Source organism: Lathyrus oleraceus, chromosome 5 (genome assembly GCF_024323335.1).
Source record: "Lathyrus oleraceus cultivar Zhongwan6 chromosome 5, CAAS_Psat_ZW6_1.0, whole genome shotgun sequence".
NCBI lineage: Eukaryota > Viridiplantae > Streptophyta > Magnoliopsida > Fabales > Fabaceae > Lathyrus > Lathyrus oleraceus.
The window spans coordinates 490,711,281-490,730,200 of NC_066583.1; the positions used below are offsets into that span (position 1 = coordinate 490,711,281).

The window sequence follows — 18,920 nt, forward strand, 5'->3', positions numbered from 1 at the left end:
TCATACCTGAAACATGATGGGAATTCTTCATTCTCTAGGCTTCTCAACGGTCATGGCTCATATTGTGAGTTGGTCATTTATTTTTATGACCGGGATGTGAGCAATTTTGGACCAATATTCGTTCCGTTTATATCTTTCTTCTAACAATGGACAACTTATAATGGTCAGTTCCTCAAGAAAGGTAGGGAGGCTGTCTTCTGGCAATGACTCTAGTCTTGGACACTCGCAGAAAATAAGTGTTTTCAGCGAGGAGGGAAAGACTTTTTCTGACAATGAGTTTAGTCTTGGACAGTTCCTGAAATAAAGTGTTTTCAGGGAGGAGGGAAAGGCTTTTTCTGACAATGAAACAAGCTTTGGACAATCCATAAAGTAAAGGTGTTCTAGAGAGGAGAGGTGTCGAAGTCCATTTGCTTCTAAGGATTTCATTTCAAAGAGACTTTCGAATTCTAGAGACACAAGGGAAATGGGCAACAACGGCTCCTTGAGCAACATCTTAACAATGTCAGCACCTCTGATCTTCATTGAACGAACACGAGTAAGGCCTTGGAGACCCCACTCTGTTACCGGCTTTGTTATCCTCACAGAATAAACTGTAATTGATTGTAAATTCGGAGGTAGGAAAGCTCCTTCACATAATGATAAATTCAAATTTGGAAGATTGGAGAGACAGAGATCATCAAGAGCGGTGAGTGTGTCCATCCGTTGAGGTAGTGATCTAAGTGCCTCGCAATCATTGACAACAAAATATCGGAGGGTTGCTGGGCTACAAGGCAGAGTTTCTGAAATAAAAATAGATTCCAAACACCTACATTGGCTGATGGAAAGATTTTGGAGCATAGGAAAACAATTCAATGGGAAGGAGGTAAGAGAACTGCAGCTCTTTTCTAATTCAAGAGACACAAGTGATGTGTAATTGCTCCACGTTTCAGGAGGTAGGAATGTTAAATTCTCACATTCTGAAATACAAAGTGATTGCAAAGAAGTGGGTAAACCGTTTGTTGGAAACGCATTGAGAGAACTAATATCATAGAGATCCAAGCGTCGAAGATAGGTGCTGTTGATAATCATTTTAGGTACAAATTTTAGCATATGACACCTCGATATGTCTATTGTTTGCAGCAGACATGGAGAATCACTCTCGAGCAATGAGTATTGGGTCCTTTCAGTATTGCTTTCTGAATTCGAATCTCCCCTAATACAAATATTTTTTATTGAAGAGAGCCAATGTTGAGTAGGTGGTGTTGCCAAGAGATGATCACAACCATATACTTGAATCACTTCTATGGAAGGAAGATAACTAGGTAAAGGTCCCTTCAATTTGGGACAACTTACTAACCTTAGAGTTTTCAGACGAGGAAAAGGAGACAAGTTGTCTGGAAAAGGATGCCATTCCTTCCAATTTTCCATGAACAAAAAGAACAAATTCTCAAGGGATTGAAATGGTTGGAACGAAGAATTGGAACCTCCTGCTGCCATGCCATAGAACTGCGGCCCAATTGTCTCCAAAATTGTCATCCTACCAATTTGCAAGTCCTTGAGAGAAGGTAGCTGCCCTAGTGGTGGAAGTGTCGTGCAATTCACACATTCATCAATACAGAGGGACACCATGTTAAAAAATGATGGATCTCCCAACCAACGAGGAAAATGTGTCCCACCATACCAGTCAATGCTCAATTTCTTAAGGTTTGCAGATGGTTGTAACATATCAAGCACATTTCTTTCATTAAGTGTGTCATCCGTTTCCTTGCCCCACTCTAGCGTCAATTCCTCAATATGTTCTTTGCTCTTCAAGTTGGTATCACTTGCCTCCATGATATCAATGACATTTTGCAGGTTCTTGATGAATAATTTTCCCCGTAGCTTAGGAAACTTCCCAAGCTCTCTAACAGTTGAACCAATATTTTTCTTGCCTACTACAAAAACATTTAGAGTTTGAAGGTTTTCTAGTTCAGAAATTTGCTTCGGCATCTCTATTATGCTTGTCCAATCAATATAAAGATGACGCAAATTAATTAATTTGCCAACATGTTCTGGCAATTCTGTCAGTTTTGAGCACTCAGATAAAATCAAGGTTTGCAAGTAGTAGAGGTTGCATATGGTGTCAGGCAAGCTTGTGATTTCAGTATGAGAGAGATCTAGATAGCGCAACTGCACTAAATTGCCAACTGTAACGGGTAGCGTGGTGATGTTTCTATATTTTGACAACGATAACACACGCAACCTTCCAAATGTGGGTAGCAAATAATTGACCACGTTTCTTGATAAATTATATTCTGCCCGTCCAAATCCAATGGCAAGGAAGCTTCTCAAGCGTTTGAATTTGTCGAAAGTCTTAAACTTCTTGAAAACGTCGTATGTTTCTTTATTATATGACAAGTGACGAACATTTTCATAGCTCTTAGCGCCAAGTTCATGTCTGTAACAACTTCTTCCAGATACAGCAGTAGCTAAATCATTAACAAGGTCATGCATGACAAATATTTGTTTTCCATAATCATCATGCAATTGTTGAATCAATGATTTGGATAACAATTCAGCAAAACACTCATCACCTACTTCTTCCATGGTTTTTTTGTCTTGAGAATGATCAAGGAAGCCTTCTGCCATCCACAACAAAACCAATTGCTTCCTATCAAGCGGATAGTCCTTTGGAAAAATAGAGCAATAGGAAAAACATCTTTTCAATTGAGACGAAAGATATTGATAACTCAAGCGCAATGCAGGCAAAATATTATCATTCTGTAAGTTCCATATGTCGTTGTTCAGAACTTCAATCCACTCTTCAGTATCTACTTTTGAACGCAATAGTCCTCCAAGTGATTTTGCAGCGATTGGCAATCCACCACACTTTCTGGCAATCTTCCTGCCAATTGGTTCTAGGTTTCGGCGTTGAGTTTCAGAAAAGTCTCCACTTCCAAATGCATGTTTGGAGAGTAAAAACCAACTGTCTTCATGGGATAGAGGATCTAATGAAAAAATAGGAAATGTGCGTGCAACATCTGCCACTTTTTTGTGGCGTGTTGTGATGATCATTCTGCTTCCATTTTTTCCATATATCAACGGAGATGCAAGTTCATCCCAATCAGAATAACTGTCATTCCATAAGTCATCCAACACAATGAAAAATCTTTTGTCCCTCAAATTTTTCTTTAACTCAACTCGAAGAATATCAAGATTACTGGTTTCCCATGTTTTTGAAGTGACAGATTCAAGGAGAGTTTTGGTTACTCTAAAAACATCAAAATCCTCGGATACACAAGCCCATGCTTTGAGATCAAAGTGATGTTCAACTTTTTCATCATTGTAAGCAAGTTGTGCAAGTGTTGTTTTTCCGATACCTCCCATGCCTACAATTGCAACTACGCCCATATTGTTCTGGCTAGTATTGCTTTGTGATAGCAACATGTTCATTACTTTGTCTTTGTCATCTTTCCTACCAACCATGACAGATTCATTGAACATAGGAGTTGAAGGTGTTCTACGAGAAACTCCCACACTTTTAGTTTGCAAACTAATGATATCTTTATTTTCAGCAAAATGTTTGAGGTTTAAGCACATTTTTTTCATTTGGGAATTGATCTCTTCATACTTATTTGTAGAAGGGGAAAAAAAGAAGTTCCAGACCTGTTTAGTTTTGCTTGCAGCTTGCGTGTTCTCCATCTGGCATCGAAGGGAATCATAGCTAATTTGGTTGAGCAAATCTTCAGCATCGTAGAGAGCATCTTTCAAGCCATCAAGCCATTGTTTGACAGAAGGAGTGTTGATCTGCTTCTCCTCTGCAGCATCTAGCACAGGTTGAATAGTGAGTAGTGATTGTCCTAACTGTTCCAAGAGTGAGTCATCGAACTTGGTTTTTTTGAAGTAATCAAGAAACTCTTTGGAAGCAAGTTTCTCAACTAAGGTCTGAACAGTTGCAGAGAGGAAAGCACTTCCAATCATAGTTGCAGCCATGTTATATTAGCAAAAGATTGAAGGAAATCAAGATCTGTGTGAATTGATAGCAAAGAGTGGTATGTTAATGGTTTTCTTGAATGGTTGGCTGTGGTAATAGTAAAGCAAGAGATACATGTGATGTGAATACGGACTGATTCAATCATTGATGCAAAGGAATGGTTATTGATATAAGTTATATATGCTCCATGTGGGTCCATGTAATAATGGACTGAGAGGTGATTGTGAAAAATGAGCATTAAAGCTCATAGCTGTACTGAAATCAATACACCCTCCGATCACTATTATAAGTAAATTTGATTTTCTTTTTTTTGGTATATTTGACCGTCAATGTATCTAGTACATCAAACGTACCAAAAAAGTCAAATTTATTTATAATAGTAATGGGAGGGTGGATGATGTTATTTTGACCAATTTGATACACTTTGCATAGACAATGCTTTTGAAACTTGTTTGCTTTAAAAGTGATGGGAGTACTCATTCACAAATCAACCACCACGACAGACAATACAGAATCTGAATTTTCAAAGCTGTAATTAGTTACAGTTTTTATGTAACTGGTTACAGGCTGCTCCAATTGCTTTATCTGGTTGAAAACGATGTCTCGGCTGATCACAACTCTCTTATTTGTTGCATCAAACAACTTATAAGCCCCAATGAATTGATACTCTACAAGTATCGTCATTTCTCTAACTTATAAGCCCCAACTTATAAGTACCAATTTTTAATTTTATATTTCAAAAATTTTGGGAAAAAATTTCACTATAAAAATTATTTTATTCAAAAAAAATTATTTTTCAAAAAAAATTTTTTTTTCAGAATTTTTTTATTTCAAAAAACAATAATTTTTTATTTTTCTGAAAAAATATTTTTTTTTATTTCAAATTATATTATATTTTTTTAATGGATAAAAAAAATTATTTTCAGAAACAAATTATTTTTTATTTTAAGGAATACAAAATATTTTATATTCAGATTATTTTTCTAAATAAATTATATTTTTTTTATAATTTTAATTTTAATTTTCAATAAAATATTTTTTACTTTTCATAATTATAAATATTTTTAATTTCCATTTTTTTCACTCTCAATAATTTAAACTGAATTATAATTGGTTAATTTAAATGGTTCAGTTCATTAACCATTCAAGTGGTTTAGTTATTTTATGATGCAATGCAATTCAGTTTAGTCATATGGTTTGATTAACCATATTTTTGCACACCCCTAAGTTGAATAACTACTTCTTTCTTACGCATATGGTTCTTTCTAATTTAGTTTTAAATGAAAATCGGATAGGACAATGTAGTATATATATATATATATATATATATATATATATATATATATATATATATATATATATATATATATATATATATATATATATATATATATATATATATATATATATATATATATATATAATAAAAATGAAAATACTAATATCTTACTTATTCAGTCATAAAACAATGATACATGTGAAATATAAATAATTGATATTGATAAAAGTCACATAAAAATGAGACTAACTTAGGGAGATAGGCAAACATATAATTTGGTGAAAAATATTAAGAAATATAAGTCCTATTTATAGGAACATTACTGCTTCTAATTAGTTATTGAGTTTGAGAAAAAAGAGGATTTGGGAGAGAAAAAAGAAATTTGAAATTTAAGGTCAGAGATTCTCATTTTTCTCTAATTGATTTTGGAAAAATAGTAATTATGAATTCGTTAACGGCTAGAATGAGCTAATTTTTCGTGAGACATGCTCGATACTCTCCATGATCATATTTTGGTTGAACGAGTGTTATGTGTTCTTTGTTGAATTGGAATGCAAGAATTTACCTCTTTATATTTAATAATGAATGACAAAATGTGTTATGTGTTCTATGTTGAATTGGAATACATGTGTTAATAGTGAATGACATAATAAATTATGACTTTGTAGATTTAATAAGGCAAACAATCATACTCTTGATAATGACACAGAGAAGGATGACTTAGTAGTGATTTTTCATTTAAATCACCACTACAAATAATACATTTCATGATAAATCTTTCATCTTATCCAACCAAAATCCGAGGTAAAAGTGAGGGGTCATCGTGATGGCAAAACATTCACATTTGGTCAAACACTCACCTAAAGGCAAAAGATTCACCCAAACAAGTGAGAGAGACACCACATATACACCAAAAACCTTAAGATGATAGGTGTATGAGTATTTTTACTTATAAAGCGCTCAACCTCCATTTTTCTAAACAATGTGGGACTTAGAATTCACATGTGTTTCTCAATACAACTCACACTTATTTCTCAATAATCTCTCCCTCAAGTGTTAGCCCATCCACTATGCTCCCCCTCAAGCAGAAGCTCTTTCATCCATATGCTTGTACCGCCATTGAGAGACACCTTTATCTCGTCATGGGCACTTCAATGGAACACGTCGTCTGACCACCATGTCAAGAAGAATTTCAACACAAGGAGTCGATCCCTTACTCGAACCATCGACTCTAATACCACTGATGGATCATCTTGAGGGGGAAGAATTTATATAGGATCAAAAACGCACCTAAAGGTCAAAGAATCACCCAAACAAGTGAGAGAGACACCACATATTCATCCAAAACCTTAAGGAGATAGGTGTATGAGTCTTTTTACTTATAAAATGCTCAACCTCCATTTTTCTAAACAATATGGGACTTAAAACTCACACTTGTTTCTCAACATAACTCACACTTGTTTCTTAACTAAAAGGTCAAAGCACACAATATTTTATTTATTCTTTAATAAATACCACATATTCCCTCAGTTTCTAAATATAACCGAGGGAAAAAATAATTCAGGATATGCTTGGAATCCCAGTAATAGAAGTTTATGTTTTTATTTCTTTAAAATGCGTCTTTATTTTTATTTTATTTTTAAATTAATAATCTATTGCTTCAGTTATATTTAATAACTGAGTTAGATTATCAGATTTTACTATAAAATCTCTCGTTAATTTGATTTTACCCTACACCTAACTTATTATATGTAGTCGCTCCAAACTTGTACACGTCATTCTTTGGGATGGATTGCAAGACAGAAAAAGAAAATCTTCAACGTTCTTCTATCTAGAACAAAACCGTTTTTCTACTCTTGCAATCCATCCCAACATAATAGTGTTGATGTTGTTGTTGTATTTTTGGAATAACCTTCTTATGTTGTCAATCAAAGAAAACATTGAGAAATTTATTATTTTTCTCGATTAAGAATATTGAGAAATTTATTCCTAAACACAATCATTTTGTTCTCTTTCATGTGAAAACATTTTCCACGAAAATATTTGCTCAAGATAATTAAATCTCTCTGGGATGGATTGCAAGTACAGAAAAAATTCTCTTGGTTGGAATAGATAACTTATCTGAAATTTAAAAAGATTGGTTGTTCTCCAAGAATCCATTGTCAAAATCTGAATTTGTTTAAACAATTTATTTTAATATTCTGTGTAAACAATATAATTAAAAAAAATAAAGGTTTTGCCCCTCGGTGTTTTATTGAAACTGAGAGATATATGACGCTCGAGATGAAACATATTTTATTGTATTTTTATAAAAAAAAAGAACCACATTTTACCTCGGTTTTAAGGAATAACCAATGTAAAATATGAGTGTGTTTATTCAGTTTCTTCACCATCCTTAAACAAATATTTGTCGTCCATTTAATGAGTATCAACGCTCAACATAATGCCATTATAAAAGTATGATGAATATTCAAATTTGATAATGAAACATTTTAGATGAAAACTTTGAAACTTAAAAAAACGTTAATTTTATCTGGGAGAGTTTCTCTAAGATAGATTGTAAGAGTAGAAAATTATTTGGGTTCAAGGTTTGTGTTCTTAAATTACTATCATATAAATAAATATTTATTTGATTTATCTAACCCTTTTTGTTTTATATCAGACATTTGATCTTCCTCAAGATCAATGAGACGAGGATCCCTAACATTTGCTCTTCCCCAATATATCCAACATTTGTTCTTTATCGACAATGATGACGATGAAGAATAAATGTAATATTTTATGTAAACAATGTAGTTTGTACACAAATTAATTTATTATATATATATATATATATATATATATATATATATATATATATATATATATATATATATATATATATATATATATGTCTTTCCCCTCATTTTTGTTAATAAATCGAGAGGTATATGATGCTAGTTTTGAAAATATAAAAAATATAGTGTCGGGGATCGAACCAATGGCCATTTCAACTAACGTCATTAGTTATTCAAAAATCGAGGGGTAAAGTGACAGTTTTTCACGACACCCTTCGTTACCTCGCCTCTATAACCTAGGTTAAATCAACTTCACATTTGAGGTTACATGTATTTTCGTAGTAGTGAATCAAGGGAGGATCTCGACAAAATTTGGAATGTAGGGACATGAACGTTAAGCCCTCGCTCCTACTTTTGTCTGTGTGGACACCAAATTTTAGACCTGGAAATTTGAAGATTACGCATGCTCAAGTGTGGTTAAGGATGCATGGTTTCCCTTAGAGGATTGAAAAAATATATTTTATTTGTAATTGTTTATAGTATCAACATTCCTTTCCAATTGATGAGCTTATAAGAAAAAGAACTTGGGTGAATTTTGCACGTGTGCAAATAGACCTTAACATGTCAGATACTCTCCATGATCGTATCTTGGTGGAACGAGACTGTTATGTGTTTTTTTAATTAGAATACATGTGTTAATAATGAAAGACAGAATGAATGATGACTATGTAGATTTAATAAGGCAAACAATAATACTCATAAGAATGACATATAGAAGGATGACTTTGTTGTGGTCATTCAGGGAGAGAGTGAAGTTAATGCTAATGAGGAACATTTATCATAAAAAAGCTCTCTGAATGAAGAATAAATAATATGAGACACTTATAATGATTTGAATAAGGATTTTGTGATTGAAAAAGATATAGCTAATGATAGAAGGGAGAAACATGATCTTATGGTTGTCGAAAATAGTGGTAAGCATCTGGTGTGAGATCCTTGTGATGGTTTGCATTTGGAGAAGAATAATAACTTATGTGGGCGATGAAGATAATCATCCTGAGTCACATTAGGAAGAATTTAATTTGGTTAAGAAAAGAGGTACGAAGGAGGAATAAACTTACTTAGGATATAATGAAAATCATTACCCGAGCCATGTCAAGTATACACAACACCATTAAATGGAAGCCATTCATTGGAATGCTAGAGAAGTAGGAAACTTAGATACTAAGCTAGCTATTAAAAATATTTATGATCAATAGAAGCCTGATTTGCTTTTGATTGTTGAACCAATGATTCCTTATACATATCTTCCTGCTAAGTGTCTTGAACAAATCAAACTTAAGAGATTTGCATTACATTTTAAACCAAATCATAATTCAAACACATGGGCTTTTTGTGCAATAGATATGAATCCCTATATGTTAATTTTTTTAAACATGTAAATTTATCTATAGAAATGGATCAACTAAATTCTTCATTATAGCTGTATATGAAAGTAACTCCCATGTGATTCAGAGACAATTATGGAATGAACCTACCAATCTTCAACAGTTAATCCTAGCCATTGGTGCATGATAGGTTATTTCAATGTAGATATAGGTTCCCATGAAACATTTGATAGTGTAGTGGGGTATTCGTTACCTTTAGATTTATGGACTAAATCAAAAGTAAATCATACAATTCGAGTCGCCACCACACTTCTATTTATCTAAAGGAAAGGTTAGAAAGCGAACAAAAACCGAGAAGTTTTATCAAATCAAAAACTAATAAAAATGTCAGAGATCTGGGTAAGGGGGTTGGTTATGCAATGGGAAGGTTTTAAGCACCCAAAACATCCTAGGTACTCATAGGGAGCCCTTTTCACAATGTTGTAAAGTAGGTTGGTATTTGTGAGAAATTATTTGTGCAAACATGATTTGGGGGATGAGAGAAGAATGTACAAAGTATTTACAATTTTGTGTTTGAATGGATAAACCCATTGCCTACGTACCATCTTAAAAAGGTAGGATCAAAACCTCGTAGTTCGGGGTAAAAATATCAAAACAAGTTGGTGAATTGATTGGTCCAAAAGCCTTAAGGTCTTTTGTTATCAAAGGGAGAAAACTCAACCTAAAACCATAAATCCACCATATGAGGATAGCTTCAACATGCTAGTGAGGGGTTAACCCTATAATAAGCATGGAAGACTCATTGTCCATCACTAAGGATATAGGTGAGTATTATATCAACCTCAAGGATAACTCAAACCTATTAGCTAATGTTTATGAAAAGCTTTGGCAAAAGTGGCCATTGAAACCACAAAAACAATTGCGTGAGTTATATTTACCAATGAAAAGTATTTACAAAATATGGTCAAAGTTGACTTAGGATTCAATTCAAAATAAGTGTTATGAAAAGAAAGTTTGAAAATCAAAAGCAGAGTGCTTAGGTTTCTAATTTTGAAAACAAATGTTAATGTTTGCACAAAAGTTTTGGCTTGGGTTAGAGTGGAGGGAAGAAGAAGAATGGCTAGGTCCTAAGCAAACAAAGATGAAGGAAGAGAAACAAAACCACAAATGTAGTTCCCTTCTTGAGATCATAGTGATGATCCAAGTAGCTCCCATCCTTTGGAATAAGCAAGCAAATAAGCAAATACTTAATCAATCAAGCACACAATCAAACAAGCTCCTAGGAATCTTCCAATGGCTTTTGTATCTCTTACTTTGGATGCCCATGACAATGGTTCTTCTATTTGGCTCAAGTTAAGATCCCTTATCACAAAAACACACACATCAAAAAGTTCCACAATGCAAACAAAGAATGGACAAGAGTGAGTTTAGGGATTAGGTCCTTTCAATTCATCTTCAACATTAAGCATTCTAAAGGCATGAGGCCTAGTTGCTCTTTGACATTTATAGCACTCTAAAGGCATGAGACCTAGTTGCTCTTTGACTCCACTTTGCATAAGGAATGTCCTAAAGTCTAAGTCCTTTTGTCCATTTGCAATTGGTTCACAACAATCAAAACAAAACAAGCACAATAATATATACACAATTATGTGCTCAAGTGAGCAAAAGGCAAATTGCATTAACATAAACACGAGCTCAAATGAGCAAAGGGTAAAAGCAAATGAATAATGTACGAGAATATTAAATTGCAGTAATGTAAAGTGCACGAATTAAATGACTGAATTAAAAGTTAATGGCCAATAGTTAGTGTTAGTGTGCCATAAGGCAATTTAGCGTTATGTTAAGCAATCGTAAGTGGACTAATGTAGTAGTCACACCTATCTAAGGCCGGTCAATAAAAATATAGGCAACAAACACAAGTTAGAGACCTTGACTAGTAAGTCAAGCTCCTACAACTTGCCATGCCAAAAGAAAAGAAGAATGATCTTGTATTGATTTAGGTTTTTTGCTTGATCAAGAAGCAAAATATCCTTAATGCAAAGCCATTCACTTGATCTTTGATCAAGATGAATTCGATTTGAATCAAGGAAGGTTAAACCTCCCATATATCAAGGCTAACCACCAATCTTTAACTCATTGATCAAAAAGAAAAAAGATGGATAAGAATGTACATGAATTGAACTTCAAATGAAATAAGAAAAGTACATTGACCAAAGATGAATGGGATCAAGGTCAAACAATAGTAAACAGAAGCAAAATGAAACTTAGAATTCAAGAAACAAATAAAATATTTTTGGTATTTTTGAAAATTAAAATAATACTTGAATTAAAATAAACAATTAAAGGTCAAACTTCAAATCCATTTCAAATCAACTTTGAAAAGTCCAAATGGATCATCCTAAGTTCAACAAGGTCAAACAAAGTTTGACAAAAAATTTCAGCATTTTTAGACACCAGAAACTATTTTTAAACAATTAAAAATGAATAAAAAATAACCTAATTGAACTAAAATCTCAAATATATCTCAAATCAATTAATAAATTGATGAGAATATTTTTCATAGATCCATCATCATTCAAAGAGGTTAAGAAAATATTTTTGCATTTTTTGAATATTGGAAACTATTTAAAATGAATTTAAAATAACCAGAAAAGAGAAAATTCACAAAAAATATCAAATGACAAAATAAAAAATATTAAAAATCATTTTCAGAAACTAGAATTAAAAATAGAAATAATGCAATTGGTCCCATATTTTTTGGAATTAAAATGAGAGAGATACGATTTTTGAAATAAAATGGAATTAAGAAAATAAAATGAATTAATTCAGAAATAACAAAAAAACCACGCGCGTTGGATTGAATCTCATTAAATGACCTGGCACATCAAGTGGCTTACAGGCGCGCGCTCACCAAAGGCATGCGTTAACTGAGCAACACCATGATTTATTAAAAGTCACAACAAGGAAAGGTGGAGATTAGATCTTGAGACACAATCCAATGGAAATTTAATCTGGAAAAGAGACGGTGGTGTACACCACCGTCTTCTCCGGCGAGTTCACCAACGTCGGTGGAAATTGCAGGTATGGAAACTTAACCAAATGAAGTGATCCTCATATCATTGGAAAGCTGGGGTGATGTACATCACCCCTGTACCATTGGTTTCTCCTCTAGATCCTCATAGAGAGAGAAATCAGAGAGAGAAAATCATGGTGTTCAATCTGAACTTCATGGATTTGCAAAATTAAGAACACAATTCAAATGCCTCTTATGAGAGGACTTCAGCCAAGCCAATAAACACAAAAAATAAGTAAGAATCAGTGAGTTTCGATTGAAAAAGGTTTGAACATCCACCTCTGAAATGTAGATCTATGGAGCACGATCCTTCACAACTCTTGATTGCAGTTTGCTCTTGAGATGAAGATGAAGCAAGGCCAAGGAATTTTAAGTCCAATAATCAACCAATGAAGTTGAAAATTGGATCTGAAAAATGAAAGTGAAATTGCACAATTCCTTTAGAGTGAGGTTTGGATTGATTTCTGTAGCATATGAGGCGCCTTAAGGTTGATTTCTGATGAAGGTATGCAGCTCTATTTATAGCAAAAGGCAATGGAAACATGGGAATTTCATGTGCATGAATGATGAGGGCCTCCATGCATGGGCCTGTACAGGCGCATGGAGGGCCCAAATCCAATTGAAATGCAAGCTTAAGTCATATTAATCTGAAATGGACGTGCATATATGATTGCAAATGAGTGTGCATGAAGTTTTTAAATGGTTTCTAAAAATGCACATGAATCTTCTCCTCTTCGAAACTACCTCTTACCAAAGTGAAACATGGCGTTGTGGGTAATGGTTGGAAAGTTCTTGACATGAGGATCAATTGTTATGTTGAACAAAACTCCATTTGGAATTGGGAAATTAATGAAAATTGGTCATAAAGTTCAAGGTGCAAAACATGTGCATGTGAAATTTTCCAAAATGCACCAAAGTCAAGCCCTTCTGTTTGAACGATGCAAGCTCCAAATGACGAAACCTTCAACATCAAAGTTGTATATATTTTCAAGAAAATAAATTTGGACTCAAATTTGGCATCATTTGGATTTTTATGAGAAAGTTATGGGAACTTGAAGTTGGACTTTTTCACATTTCAATGCCTTTGGTCCAAAGTGACCTATAATGTTTTGTATTATCACATGTACTTCTTTTAGGATTATGAAAATTTGTTAAATATAACAAATTAATTAGACATATTAAACTTTCCAATGCATTTGATCCCACCTCAAAATCATGAAAAATGAATGATTTATGTCCTTGGGAAGTTGACCCAAAATTAGAGTTTTAGTCAAATTGACCTATAATGTTTTGAAATGGATGATGACCTTCAAAGCTTAAAATAAATTTTTGATGAACATGAAAGTTGTTCATATGGTTCTTAAGAACATTGTTTCTCTTGTGGTAATCTTCATTTGACAAACACATCAAAAGTTAGGTCTCAGTGGATTTCAAAATAGTCAAATGAATTGACTGATCAACTTCTCAAGTCCAAACTTCAAATCTTGGTGAATGGATGATTGAGGACACTCAAATAAGCTCATATATGCATAAAATGATGAATTAAATAACTTCCCTTGATTTTATTTGATCATGGGTTTGAGGATGCTTCATGAGCAAGGCACAGTTGATGCACATATGAATTAGGGTTTCCTTGGGAAACAATCCTCAAGCCCCTTGGTTTGCTTTGATCAAATTGACAAATTGAGAACTTTGGGAGGCATATATGATGAATGAGAGCTTTGGGAACCATTGTCATGCTTGCTTTCATCTTCATCTGGCCACATTAATGATCATAGGGGCCTCCAAGGAGCCTTGGATCACATGATTGCTCTAGCTACAAAACAAAATATGTTATGACATATTTTTTGTGCTTTTGGTTAGTAAAAAAGTATGAAAATCAATAATATATAATTCAAGCATGCTTGGTGGTCTCAAACCAACTCTCACAAGTTTCCACCCAAAGGTTAAGGAGCCAAGATGCTATGATCCTTGAGGCAAATGCAAATGCAATGATATGATGCCATGAGGGATCTTAGGGTCAAAATCAGGGTCTTACAGATGCCCCTATTTAAGGTCATTCTAGCCGAAGCTATGAAGGTTAAAATCTTTGTCTCGACGAGGTAGAATGGGCTTAAATAATAACAAAGAGACGAATTTTGGTCCCTAAGAGACCTCATGATGCAAATGTATGTATGCAAAAGTCAATACTCTATGGGGATATATGTCCACAAAGGAAAAAGAAATCGGGAGAAACTGAAAATCCACATGAGTAATACACTCATAAATGGGACAGAGACTCTGGGGAGTAAAGGGGAATAAAATGCGTGAGTCGGTCACGACTTAAAACATGTTGAGAGACAAGAAGGAATTCCATGAAAATAAATCAATGGAAAGACTTGAGTTGACGCAAAAATGCATGTATTGGGGAATATGCCAATACAACAAAACTATCCACAAGGGATACTTCAGATAAAAATCCGGACTCAGGTGGGGAAAATCCACTAGGGGACTTCGCTGGGGAAAATCCATGAAGGACCCAGCTGAGGAAACAACAAATGAGGTATTGTAGCGGTGTATTCGTCGCTATATGATTTATTGGTTAAATCATAAGCAATGTATACAATGAATTCGAGTCGCCACCGCACTTTTATTTATCCTAAGGACTGGTTAAAAAGCGAACAAAAACCTAAGAAGTTTTACACGTAGAAAACCAATAAAAGATCAGAGAGTCTGGATAAGGGGTAAATTACGCAATGGGAAGGTGTTAGGCACCCATCCCGTCCTAGGTACTCCTAGGGAGCCCTTTTCACACTTGTTGTATAAAAAATGTTTATTTGTTTTGACATATTGCGCAAACACGAATGGGATGATGAGAAAAGAATGTACAAGTTAATTATTTTTGTGTTCGAACGGATGAACCCGTTGCCTACGTACCTTCCATCAAAGGTAAGGATCAAAACGTCGTAGTTCGGCTAAAAGATTTCCAAAACATTTGTGAGTTTATTTTAAAACAATAGCACTAAGGCTTACGTTATCCACGGGAGAAAACTCAACCTTATGAAACAACACGTCCACCATGTGAGAAAAGCTTCCACTCGCTAGTGAGGGGTTAACCCTATAATAAGCGAGGAAGACTTACAATTCAATCAACTAAGGACAAATAGGTGAGGTTAACATCAACCAACTAGGATAAATCAAACCTATGGCTAATGTATGAAAACTTAACAAGCATGGACAAAGCCACAAAATCATTGAGTGAGTTGGATTAATGGATTATGATTATTCACAAAAGGATGGTCAAAGTATGATTAGATTGATTCAAAGAAGTGTTATGAAAAGAGTTTGAAAAGTCATGGACTTAGGGTCCAAGTTTCTAATTTGAAAGGAGTGAGATGTTTGCACAACAAGCATTTACAAGTTCTTAAAAGTTAACAAGTGGAAAGGGGTCTTGAAACAAAAGTGTGGGTGAAGTGTAAAACTTCCTAGAAGTTCACCTCTTTAAATCATATAGAAGATGATTCAAGTGTGTCCTTAGGAGTGAGGCAACAAAAATAAGTAAGCAACATAAAAGCAAGGTGATACCGGATGCCATCAATGGTCTTATACCAATCTCACAACAAAATCGGATGTCGGATACCAATAACTGGGTTTACACCAACCTCCTAAAATAAAACAATGATACCGGATGCCATCAATGGTCTTATACCGATCTCACAAAAGCAAAAAAAGCGGATGTCGGATACCAATAACTGGGTTTATACCAACCTCCTAAAGTAAAACAAAACTTGGAAGTCGGATGCCAATCTATCTGGACTTAAACCAACCTCCAAAGTATGGTTATAGGAATACAAATGCCACACCACGAGGACTTACAATTGCATCCTCTCATACAACAAACAAGAACAAAGAAGATATGAGTGACCAATGAGGTCTTACACTCTATCCTTCCATATCATGGGAACAAAAGCCAAAGAACATGGTCTTATAATTGTCCTCAATGGGTACACAAACAAACCACAAGGGTATACAATAATGATCATACAAGAATTAACAATCAATAATGATGAATGCACAATGGCAAGTAAGCATGTACAAATGCAACAATCAATTAAGCAAACAAAGTCATTTATCACCCACTATAACCAAACAAGGAGGCTCAATCAAAGGGTTTGACTTAAAAAGTCCACTGGAATAGGTGAATGGCGCTCTTAACCTTGCCATTGAGGGGCTAAGGTGAAGCAGATGAAAGGATATGAGGGGTGTACCTCATCACTCTTATCCCTGGTCAGGGAGAGTATTGAATATCAGAAGGTGTGAGAGTTCAGAAAGATGGAACTCTCTCCACAAATTAGACTCGATAGATCTTGGGTTAGGATCTCAATGCTACAACCATGTAATGGGAGCAAGGAGAAGACTCACAGAATAGTGGGAGATAGGCTACATATCTCTTATATCCACCAATTGCCTCAAATGAGGACTTTTCCTGCTTGGGACAAACATAAACAATCACAAACATCGCCTCTTAAGGAGGACTTCAGACAGTTGCCTGGCTAAGTAACAAGCCAGGTCTTCCAGACTACATGGAGACAAGAGAGTCGACCTCAATGCAAATGCTATACAAGCAAAGCAATGCAAGTTCTTAAGAGAACTGAGCAACTAAGGGTACCTGAAATCAATCAAATATAATCAGCATCCCATTCAAAACCAAACAGACAAGGTAATAAACCAATAATCAATCACAATCAAACATGTGCAAAGCACAAGGCTCAACGCTCAAATGAGCTAAGCATCCTACAAAACAAACAATTAGTCAAATGAATTCAACTCAAATATGCATCCACCTCCTTAAGGAATTAGCTTTTTAACCTGAAAAGTCAAAGTCAAGCTCAAACATAAGTAACAAGACCACTAGGCCAAGCCTAGGGTCCAAAGGAAGGAAAAAACTTGAAACAGCAAGTGAATCATGATCAAAGTCAAGATAATTCCAATAAGAAGAGATCTCAATTGGCCTCATATCCAAATTATGCACTAATTTCATTTTATGCACAAATTAAGGCAAAGTAAGCAATGTTGAATCACATATGAACAACCAGAATGATTACATCCAAAAAAATATCAAAACAGCACAATAAATTCCACAAAAATTATATCCTAAACAGAACATGTTCAATGAGCTACAAATCAATTTTCATGCAATTTGGACTAGTGGAGCTATGTCAATTAAATCAGCATGTTAAGGCATGCAAAAACACAACCAAAACTAGGTCACAACATGAGTATCAACTTCAATCCATTGTAAAACAGTGAAATCAAATTAGAAATGAGTGGGACCAAAGCCAAATCAAAGTTTAATATGTTAGGAAGCACTCCATCAATTTTCATATTCATAGGATAAGGGATGAGCATTTAACAACACATGTACATTTGTCACTCATAAAACAACCCAAAATTTCTAAACAGCAATCAAAAATCCAAATCAATTAGAAAATGGATCAATTAAATCCACAAAAAATCATGGTGAAACCTAACATATAAAAGGCATCTCATGCAAAAAATCAGAGCCATAGGCCTAGGGGAAGCATGGAAAAATAAATCATGAAGTCAGCATAGCATAATGTGACACATATTGTCACACTCAAAAAGAATAAATCATATCTATCAAACCAGATGTCCAAAAATTACAAATCATATACCAAAATCTCCACGGATGAGTCTATAATCATCATATGAAATTTCATTCAATTTGGAGCTAGCATGATTATTTGGTGATCAAAATGGTGAAACATATGAAAATAGCACACATGATCAAGATCAATATACCAATCCAAAATTCTACCTGGCACAACATGCACTACTATGCCTAAAAAAACTAGAGAAAATTTGGGATCTAACAAAAAAACTCCCACCTAATTTGGATTAATATTGGATTTTATATGAATTTTTTAAGATTGTTAAATTTATTGAAATATTTATTTAATGTGTTAAATGAATTAATTAACTGCAATGGCGTTTTCGTAAATACTCCAAAACGTGGTACAGCCTCATTAATGCCGTGGCGGCTCCTCATTGGACAGTTTTTGGTGGGAAACGGAATTTCAAATTGGCACGGCCTGGAAATGGATCTACACGAAGAAATTTTTCCAGAAATCCAGCGTTCATCCGCGTTCTTCAAGCTCGTCACCGCCGGCTTCGGTTACGAGCATTTCTTCACCAAATCGCGCAAACTCTATACCGTCGTGACCGTCTCTCCATGTAGGTTACGGATATGTCAACGAATTTGTCTAAAGATTAACGTACAAAAAGAACCGATCGAAAGAAGATCCACACACAAATATTCAGATCAACATATCTAACTCAATACTTAACGGAATCGCGCGATTCAAACGGCAGAATGATCTATGTTCAACGATCTATCTAAGCCATGCATTGATTTCAAGAATTAAAGGTTTCGAGATTTCACCTTCTTGGA

At 34.4% G+C, this 18,920-nt stretch overlaps 1 protein-coding gene across 7 annotated transcripts in view; it reads right to left on the reverse strand.

Annotated features, from left to right (window-relative positions):
• LOC127085663 (putative disease resistance RPP13-like protein 1) overlaps positions 1–4,104 on the reverse strand; it is a 45,054-nt gene extending 40,950 nt beyond the window's left edge. For 4 of the 7 annotated variants that reach the window (XM_051026156.1, XM_051026155.1, XM_051026154.1 and 1 more), the window contains exon 1: positions 7–4,104. In XM_051026156.1, the coding sequence (XP_050882113.1) occupies positions 58–3,951 (3,894 nt within the window). In that variant the 5' untranslated portion in view covers positions 3,952–4,104 and the 3' untranslated portion in view covers positions 7–57. The remainder of the gene's footprint in view (positions 1–6) is intronic. The other 3 variants (XM_051026159.1, XM_051026161.1, XM_051026160.1) reach the window with 3 other exon arrangements.
• Between the last annotated feature and the right edge of the window lie 14,816 nt (positions 4,105–18,920).